This window comes from Bolinopsis microptera, chromosome 8 (genome assembly GCF_026151205.1).
Source record: "Bolinopsis microptera isolate Bmic1 chromosome 8, MBARI_Bmic_1.0, whole genome shotgun sequence".
In the NCBI taxonomy this organism is placed as follows: domain Eukaryota; kingdom Metazoa; phylum Ctenophora; class Tentaculata; order Lobata; family Bolinopsidae; genus Bolinopsis; species Bolinopsis microptera.
Genome location: NC_087079.1, coordinates 16,413,434 through 16,423,780, shown reverse-complemented (window position 1 = coordinate 16,423,780; position 10,347 = coordinate 16,413,434). Strand labels below are relative to the sequence as shown.

The following is a 10,347-nucleotide window of genomic DNA, read 5'->3' as shown; positions in this document are numbered from 1 at the left end:
AAGTATTACGTGTTCCTAATTTATTGCAGTATCCAAGGTCTGTTTAAAAAAAAATATATAATCAATTATAGCCAACAAATTTATTAAACAAAAACAGAATCACATTAAAAATGTGCGTAATCTATAATACACAGGGGTATAGGTATACACTTCTCATTAAATTCGTTGGAAAGTTGTTCTCTGCAAGTTGCAACTAACTAGATATTAAAATCATGATAGGCTGGTGTGTAGCCATGAAAAGTGCACATAATTGTTTTACCTTCGTCACGAGTTAACTCAACCGCAAAGAGAAGAAAGTGAAAGAAAAGCATTCTCCGACGATTCCGTCCTTTAAAGAAAAGAAAAATCTATTAGTATCTGTACACTACGAAGCATTCAACTAACCAAATAATGATATTGGACTGAACTGCGCTCTAACACAGCCTTTAAAATAGCCTTTTGCTGCAGGTTCTACTTTCATCATCACGTGATTCAAGATCTCGCCTATTAAAGCGACCCTAGCTACCAGGCCCATTTACAAATTAAAGATCCATTAATCCCTCTTACTGATGAGTAGTCCCCCCATAGAAGATATTTGATATATTTGAACCTATTGAAAATTATATAAAAAGCCTTACTTTTCTTTGAACTACCAGCTTTGTAAGTCGTATCGTAGACGACATTTGCTCTTTCTAAATTTTCAAACTATCATGTGGACCATCCCTGTAAAATTAATTCGAAAAATTAATTCTTCTCCTCAAGCTCGATCAGAAAGTCAGGATTTCAGTACGTTTGTTCATGAACGAAACGTGCAAATTGGGGAAAATAGTAAGTTGCATAGTAACGTCTAACAGGGGCGGAACGGTGACACACAAGTTCATTCACAGACATGTACCTGATACCTGACATCAGATTCCGAGACTCATATTCGACCCGAGATCCAAACCTTACTACCCCCATAATGTTTAAATTCCATAGACTTAATATCTGAATCCAATATTCAAAATACTAATATTTTCATTGAATCGCTTTATCCTCGGTTATTAAGCTTGTATAAGAACAGCGATTATGCTAACTTTTCCTGTAAGTTAACAATACGACACCCCCAGTATATTCGCTAACTGCTCTACGAGATGACCCCCGCCTTCAAACAGCTCCTGAACATCCACAGAGCTCCCATAAATCCAGACTAGAGGTTCCCCACCAACAGGTATAGACCTGGAGACCCGCGTGTTTCTGCTTATAAAGGGATATTGATATCTGTGAATTGATAGAATGAACTCTGATGTAGTTTTTTAATTAAACCGAAGGGCTACTTTCGAATGCCTAAATTATTTAGGTGACCCAAATATAAAATTCTCTTTAAAATGTGTAATTTTAACGATCTTAACCTTTTTACTACTGGAAGACTGGAGACTTGCAACCTTCTGCTAAGGTCATCAGGATATGCCCGAGATGAGCAAGTTTGTGTACGAATTACAACTACCTAAGTAATTGAATAGTTGACGAAGGAGCAAGAATGAGCTTAACAAGCTAAAAGAAGCTGTTGAATCAGCTGCCATAGATTCCAAGGTATGAATAATAATCGGCTATGAAATTAGTTTTAATAGATTATTAGTAAATAATAAAAAGAAGTTAGAAAAATGACCAAACTGCTCGCTATCCTGTCGGACAGGATCACAGATTTTAGCATTTACAAGGGTTGTATGGATAGTCCAAATTTTTTGAATTAGAAATTCCTTCGCCATGTTTCTTACTTGACTTAATTTTAAGACATCATGAAATTCACAAGAATATCTCTCTAGACACCAAGGAAGCTAAAACGATAAAGATGCACCGATTGAGGACGATCCTGAATAGAAAAGAAGAACCTGGAAATAACCTTGCTCACCGTAAGGATCTGCTTCTAGCAGCTTAATTCTTGTTCACCGATTTTACAGAAAATATTGTATACCCGATAATGGTGTAAAAGTAGGGGTGGGGTTTAATTCGTGTAAAATTAAAAATTTTGGGTTGGGGGGGGTTTATTTCCCTTGGGAGTAGGGGGGTTTTATTTCGTGGGAAAATTAGTAGGGGGGGTTTTTTTTAATACGTGTAGGGTGGGGGTTTGGGTTTTTACGTTCCCCCCTGTAACTGTTTTAAGGCCTCTGAGTGTTTTAATAAATGCCAAAATTAAAAAAATGGGGTTTTTTATGTTTTTTTTTAAAAAGTTTCAACTGTGACACTCGCTTCCTGAGGAGTTACATTTTTTGGGGAATTGAAATGGTAAAATGGGGGGATGGGGAATTTTAAAAATTTGTACGGGGGAAAAAAAAATTGGAAGTTTTTTGGGATTTTTTCGGAGGGGGGGAAAACGGGAGACCCAAAATTTAAAAGCTATAAATTTTTTTTAAATAAACCTTTTTTAAAAAATGGGGGCGAATTTAAAATAAAACTTTTAAAATTAAATAATTAATAAACTTGGTAAAGGTTTTTGACGAAAATCACCACTTCCCCCCCCCAACAAGGGAAAAAAAAGAAAAATTAAGAAAAGTTGTGTAAAAAAAACCGGGCCCCCCCGCACCCCCAAATCCCCCCCCGTCAAAACCAGAAGAAATAAAAAAAAGGAAATTACCTGTTTTTTAAAAAACAAAAAAAACCCAAAAGGAGCTATTTTAAAGCCCCATTTAAAGTTGAAGTTTTTTTGGGAAAAAATAATTTTTATTAACTCTAATTAAGTTAACTTTTCTTTCCACTCCTTATCAATTTTCATGGTTACTGTTTTTACAATATTACACTTATTTTAGAAAATGTTGCACTTACAAAGTATTTAAAAATTTAAGATTTTTTAAATATCAAAGTGAACTTAAAAATGTTAAACATAATATTTAAAACAAATTTCCGTGGTTAAAATTATTATCTACTATCTAGGTCTGGCCTTCCCCCGGATTGTCGTATTCTACGACATAGTTAGTGACGAGGAGGCTAATATAATGATGGAACTCGCTCAACCTCATTTGAATAGAGCTACGGTGCACAACAAGAACACAGGTAACTTAACCTTAACCTCATTTCAACCTCATTTCAACCTCATTTTAACCTCATTTCAGCCGAGCGCAGCTAGCACCAATCACCGATAATGTACACAATATAGGTATACAATATACATACATTGTCGGTGAACATGATAGACACCGCACAAATAATAAACGTGTAATATTATCAGTATCATTAAAAAACTGAAAAAACACATCGTTGACCAATGACCATTGACCATACATGTGATACAACTGGTTAAAAAACCTCCATTTTTTCCAAAAGACCTCCACACTTTTAAGTTACAATTATGATAAATAACAAGAACAATTACTAATCTAATTAATATTTAAGTTGAAATTCCCTTGGGCCAGTTATGTGCGGGTTAACAACTGATCAATGATCATGATGTTACACGTCATGTTACACGTCATGTTACACGTGATGTCACACGTTATGTTACACGTTATGTCACACGTTATGTTACACATTATGTTACACATTATGTAATATGTTACACGTTATGTTACACGTGATGTTACACGTTATGTTACACGTTATGTTACAAGTGATGTTACAGGTAAATTAGAGAACGCTGAGTACCGAGTGAGCAAGACAGCGTGGCTGGATGACGACATGACTGAGGACAAGGGGCGGATCGTCCGCAGGATAAACCGGAGGATGGAAGACGCTACGGAGCTCAGTCACGACTACGCAGAACTCGATCAGGTCAGTATAGTGTCCGCTACACAACCAGTATTTTAAGTGTTACAACCAGTGTTTTAACCGTTACACAACCAGTATTTTATGTGTTACAACCAGTGTTTCAACCGTTACACAACCAGTATTTTGTGTGTTACAACCAGTGTTTTAACCGTTACACAACCAGTATTTTATGTGTTACAAGTTACAACCAGTGTTTTAACCGTTACACAACCAGTATTTTATGTGTTACAACCAGTGTTTTAACCGTTACACAACCAGTATTTTATGTAACACAGCCAGTTTTCGATCCGTTACGTGTTATGTCATATTATATGTATCTAACACTTAACAACTTGTATGTGCAATAAAACTAAATGGTTAAAAGTAATAAGTATTATATTGCTATTTGCTATGTAATATTGAAAGTTAATATCCCAATGACAATTTTGCATTTTGTTTCCAAATCCAATAAAGAAAGGTATTTTTATTCCCAATTATATCAAAAGAAATATTCTAAGAATGTAAAAGGGCCTTTTATCGCACTAAGATACGATTAAACGTAAGATATGCGTAGTCAAGATTTGATAAACATGCTTGATGCTACTAAAGAAGTGTCCCTGTTGAAAGTTTAAAATTGGAATTTCCTATTCCGATTAACTTTTCCAATCGTCCAGGAACCTGCGTACTTTAGATTTAGGGATTAGCATCGTTGATGAGAGATTCTTCCCATGATTCAACATTTTTTGCGAACTTCCTGAAGTAATGAAACTTTTAGTGATACGAATAAGTCCCTTCCATAAAGTAAGTGGATAAATCAAATATAATTTAAGTCTGGGAAGGAAGATTTCACGTTTTAAATCACATCAAAACAAAATCAGCTATTAAATTTTATTGTTGCAAACCTCCAAAATACACAATTTAGTTCAACTTCGTTGTCGCAGATCAAATCCACCAAAGCATTCCTGATTCTGTCAAAAATCTGGAATTCTTTACGAGTCATTTCCTGCTCCATGTTCTTGTCGGCGTCATTTATCAAGGCATCCTTAGTTTCTTGATCAGCAAGGTTCTCCTCCTCCACATCTTTCTCTATCAGGTATTTTTGTAAGGGTTCAGATTTGGTTGAATCAACACTGCTGAGATAAGTTGAAATCACCTCAATGGTATGCCACATTAGGTTGACGCCATTAACTGCTTCGGGTTTGCCCAATTCTTCCAGGAGATATTTATACTTTTCCGTGTGCGAGTCTGGTGGTGATGGTATTATTGCTGTCTTTGTCAGTGCAGTCACCATGAGAAATAGAGCCATACACGAAATCTTAAACATTTTACCTGCTGCTGTATTTCATCCATCAATAATTATTAGCGCAAGTCGGCATGCAAATTGTTTTTACTTAATTAATTCAAAACGGTTGAGTTTCTAACGAAAATGTACTTTAAGTTGTACTAAGTAACAACCATGTATCAGTGAAAATGTTTTAGAAAAGAAGAATAAAATCTGTAAGTACAAGACTTGTACTGTAAGTACTGTAAGTACAAGACTTACAACTTACTTACAGATTTTAGAGATCAGTCTTGGCCGTACAAAAATAAGGGCAAACCAAGGTACGGCCGGGGTCTCGATAAGTTTAAAGAGGAATTAAAATAGGTTGTACAAGAACTGAACTCATCTTACAGATATCATGCATTTAAAAGGATTGCTACTCTAAACGTTCCTCAACAACGTGTCGCATGGGAAGTTTTCTATTGTTGGGAGGGTAACCCAATTACTGCTGAAAATCCCCCTTCCCCTAAAACTAACAATAAGAGGAGAACGGTAAACAAAGAAATCGTGAAAGGGAGATTTAGTAAACGACCTCACGGAAGATTATCTATTGCGTAAAGTGCCCAATTATATAAGAACCATCATCCACTTTACTGTAAAAACAGTAATAAACTGCACTACTATTTTCTGGAATCAAACAATTCTCCAATTAATATCACCTCAACTATCAAATGCCATCAATTATAATTTACACCAACTCCTTTTCAAAATAAAACAATCTATAAACATCAGATTCTCCCACCCCTCCGTGTCCCTAATGGCAAAATGGAGTGAGTGTACAGTGCCATCGCATCTAAAAGATAATTTTATATTGTAATTGGATTGGTGTAAAAAGTCAAAATTTGCACCATTTAGGACACCCTCAAATCGACCGAAAATTAGTTTAAACATCAGGGGTATATACTTTAAAGGTGCAAAATTTAGCAAGCATGCGTTCTCACCTGGTCTAACGAGCGGGAAACGGAGCAGCAGTTCGAGTGACGTCATAGTCACTTGACCTCAGACCCAAGTGGGGTGCGGCCCGGGTGCTCCATCTCGAGGTGACGTACGACAACTCGTCAACCCAATCCATGTCTGGAAAACTGAAAAATGTTCGAGATGACAATACTGTCAATACATACAGGCCGCAGAATAATGAGTACTACTAGATCCCGGTGGAACTAATTTGATCCATGATATCACGAAAGGCCCTAATAACCAGTGTTTTATCCGTTACATAACCAGTGTTTTATCCGTTACATAACCAGTGTTTTATCCGTTACATAACCAGTGTTTTATCCGTTACATAACCAGTGTTTTATCCGTTACATAACAAGTGTTTTATCCGTTACACAGCCAGTGTTTTATCCGTTACATAACCAGTGTTTTATCCGTTACATAACCAGTGTTTTAACCGTTACACAACCAGTATTTTATCCGTTACATAACCAGTGTTTTATCCGTTACACAGCCAGTGTTTTATCCGTTACACAGCCAGTGTTTTATCCGTTACATAACCAGTGTTTTATCCGTTACATAACCAGTGTTTTATCCGTTACACAACCAGTGTTTTATCCGTTACATAACCAGTGTTTTATCCGTAACATAACCAGTGTTTTATCCGTTAGTAATATAATAGTAGCTGTTTGTAGAGTGAGTTATTGATGGTAACAGAGTCTGTCTGTACATTTCAGGTTAATAACTATGGTATGGCTGGCCAGTACGAGCCCCATTATGATATGAAAACACTTAGAGACATAAAAGTACAGAAACTCGGTCCGAGCGAGGCGGGTAACCGAGTGGCGACACTATTGATTTATCTCCAAGAGCCAGTTGATGGGGGTGCCACCATATTCACCGATGGTGGCGCGCGGTTACTTCCAAAAAAGGTGGGTTAGTTGTGTCTTGCCAGGCCTCCTGGGCCTCAATGCTATTTTTTACAGGTCAATAACTACGGCATGGCCGGACAGTATGAGCCGCACTATGACATGGCTACCCGAGAGGAGAAAGCTTTCCTAGACCACGAAGGAGGGAATCGTGTGGCTACTCTGTTGTTCTACATGGGAAAGACTGACGCTGGTGGGGCGACAGTCTTTATAGATGGTGGAGTGAGGTTACCCCCCACCCAAGTGAGTCAGCAGCGGACACTGCATTTCTTGTGAGGCATTGTCATTTGTCACTTTTATGTTTGAAGATCCTCCCTTCAATTGATTTTCTGCATGTGAAAAAGCGTGTGGTTGAATGGTGCTTTAAAAACTTTATGTGTTTCTAATGTCCATAAATTGGCAGTGTTTATTTGTTTTATTTTTCTTCAGAAAATGAAGTTGTTTTACTCGTTTCTACCCCCGGGGGGTATCTAATGGTGAAAAATTGTGAAATAATTTTACAAATACAATTTTGAAACCTGATTCACCATAAAAATCATTCACCATCACAATTTTTCACCATTTTACACCATTTTAGTTTTTTATTTTCAAAGTATCATTAATGTGTACCAAGAGCTCAGTTTTGATAAACCTTACTCGCCATGTTCACTAACAGTTACCAGTTTTGATGTATCTTACTCGCCATGTTCACTTAAAGTTACCATTTTCAATGTACCTTTCTCACCATGTTCAGTATTCACGAGTTTTGATGAAAAATTATGATTGATAGTTTTGGTGAATCGAGCTTCCGAATTGTAAAACCTAGATTTACTTTAAATTTAATGAAACACATGTTTAATTGTTTCTCTATATCCTCAAAATCTGAGTTAATAATAACCAACAATTTATTTGGGGTGATAACACCAGGTCAAAACTAAAACTAGAAGGCAAATATATTCATCGGAAAAATGGCGAAAAATGGTGAACTTTTACAATTTGGAAACCCGATTCACCATAAAAATCATTCACCATTTTTCACCATTTTACACAATTTTTCACCATTGGATACCCCTACCCCCCCCCCCCCCCCCCCCCCAATGTGGCGGTGTTTTACCCGTTTCTGTGCCCCGGAACATGGAGGTTTCCCCAAAATTTGGAGGTTTTTTACCTGATCTCAAAAAGTGGGGTATTTTAATTATGTCTATCCTTCGGAAAGTGGGGCTTTTTACCTGAACATTATACCCCGAAAAATGGAGTTTTTTACATTTTCCTTTACGGGTTTTCCTACTCCCAGAAAATGGCGGGGGGGGGGGGGGGAGCGGGTGAGGGTACTTGTTTCCAAAGCTCTGCCTCTTTCTTTTAGGGGTTGTTCACATATTATTACGTAATTACTTTTTGGATAATTTTTGCCCCCTCGGCGATCAGTTTTACGCATATCTATTGTGTCAAAATCACAAGTTAGCGAAATCATTTGGAAACCCCCCTCCCCCTCGGCTGATTACGTGATATTATGTGAAGGACCCTTCTTCCTCAGAATGCGGCTGTCTTCTGGTATAACCTGTTGCCAAATGGAGATCCGGACCTTCTCACACGTCACGCTGGGTGCCCTGTCTTGGCAGGTTCGTGTGCAATCATTCATAATGTGAAATCATTCTGTCATTAGCTTTATTTGAATTATATCTTTTAGTCACAAACTAAGGGATGGTGGCAATCTGTGTCGTTAAGAAGATTAAACCGTGAATGGTATCACTCAACAGACTAGCTGTCTTTATATATGTTTAATGTTTATTTACATATTATTTACATATTATTTACATATTATTTACATTTGTATTATCTTTTTCTATTGGCTCATATTATTTCGCTCGTCCAATAATTATCACGTGACTTGGGTTTTTACGGTTTTGCAGTCGAACAAAACGGTTTTAAATGAACTACACCCCAAGCCCTCACCCTAACCACAACCTCAAAGCTAACCACAACCCTAACCACAACCCTGGACCCTAACCTTAAAAAATCGAATTTCCGTTTTACTAGCCTGTCACGTGACCAAAACAGTGTTTTACCCATAACTCCTTAGGGAAACATTTTTACCCTACGTCATGGGGATGATCCAAAAATTCATCGAATGAAGTTAATTTCATACCCTCAGGGCCTTTTCACAATATTATATAAACATTTGGGCGAGCTAAATAGTGAGAGCGTGTTAAATACTATTATACTTACTTAAGACGCTTAGAAGAGATTCCTTGATTCCTCTACTGGGTCATCGAACAGTTCGACTGCCCTTGCAGCATCGCTGCTGCCTTGTTCATACTATATATTTATATGTGTTTTATATTGTTATTATATTAATTTAATTTATATAATATTATATATAATTATAAATATTCATGTGGTTTATCTAATCTTCGGAGACTGGATTATTGGATCAGTATAATTACATTACATTACATAATTACATTACATTAACTGGAAGTACACACTGGCAAAATATTTTTTCAGCTCAGTTGAAAATATAGAATAACATTACATCCTGGTTATGGGCCAGAATACTAAACATACCCACCACAATTGATTATATTTCAGGTACAAAGTGGGTGATGAACAAATGGTTCCACGTCAACGATCAGATATTCACCCGACCGTGCGATCTGCAACAATTCAAACGAGAAAAAGAGGCTAAACTTTACAATGGACAGTACACCACTTGACTTGTTGGTGAATTGGGAGATTTGAGCTAAAAGTTAAAATTCTAGTTGGAGTTTATGTCCAATAATCAATTATTATATTATTATATTAAAATTTCATTTATATTTTGCAGTGAACTGCATTAACTTTCTAGCTATTGTCAATAACCAATTGTAAATATGGTTTTTTTCGTAAGTTTAGGTATTGATGCCCTTGCCGTTTATTTACTTTTTAAAGATTTACTGTATTATATTATTTTTTGTAAAATTTCTATTTTTCTGGCAATTTTGTACAATAGCATGCCCGGTTTTCAATCTTTAACTTCTGTTTCTCTCACATATTACTGGGATTACTTAATATTCATACTAAATTTACACTTACATGTTCCATGTGAATATAACGAAAAGGGGATTTATCTTCATTCTTATTACATTTATACTACTATATTGTATTTTCATTTCAATTTTTATAAAAAAGCAATTTACTTTGGTTTTTGATCTCTTAATTAAAGAATTTGACACTCATAAGCGGGACAACTGCATACAAAAATTAGAAATACACCAAATATCCGGCTTTACTACGCCAGTGTCCTTTAGCTCTGCCTTTAGCTCTGCCTTTAGCTCTGCCTTTAGCTCTGCCTTTTCCCTCCTTTTTTGTAAAATAAGTGGTGTCGGACCTACCAGACGTGATAGTTAACTTTGTATCACCACGCTACACACGAATATTCCTACAGTAGTAGCCCACACAGCAAACCACAGTCCGTCAGGAATATTACAGTGTTTATTGTAGAAG

At 36.5% G+C, this 10,347-nt stretch overlaps 1 protein-coding gene across 2 annotated transcripts; it reads left to right on the top strand.

Moving 5' to 3' along the window:
- The first annotated feature begins 2,914 nt into the window (after nt 1-2,914).
- Nucleotides 2,915-10,031, top strand: LOC134819409 (prolyl 4-hydroxylase subunit alpha-2-like). Of its 2 annotated transcripts, none has more exons than XM_063829356.1 (5): nt 2,915-3,009; nt 3,575-3,723; nt 6,943-7,128; nt 8,399-8,483; nt 9,454-10,031. In XM_063829356.1, the coding sequence occupies exons 1-5, from the start codon at nt 2,952-2,954 to the stop codon at nt 9,576-9,578; spliced, it is 603 nt and encodes a 200-aa protein (XP_063685426.1). In that variant the 5' UTR covers nt 2,915-2,951; the 3' UTR covers nt 9,579-10,031. The 2 variants fall into 2 exon arrangements, with proteins under 2 accessions (XP_063685426.1, XP_063685425.1); XM_063829355.1 differs by lacking the exon at nt 6,943-7,128 and adding an exon at nt 6,694-6,888.
- The last annotated feature ends 316 nt before the right edge of the window (nt 10,032-10,347 follow it).

What these genes read in the sequence shown, in the direction of transcription:
- LOC134819409 (XM_063829355.1), top strand. Translation starts at nt 2,952, where the DNA reads ATGATGGAACTCGCTCAACCTCATTTGAATAGAGCTACGGTGCACAAC. An exon ending in GGTGCACAACAAGAACACAG is followed by an intron (nt 3,010 to 3,574) that starts GTAACTTAACCT and finishes GTGATGTTACAG; the next exon opens with GTAAATTAGAGAACGCTGAG. An exon ending in ACTACGCAGAACTCGATCAG is followed by an intron (nt 3,724 to 6,693) that starts GTCAGTATAGTG and finishes TGTACATTTCAG; the next exon opens with GTTAATAACTATGGTATGGC.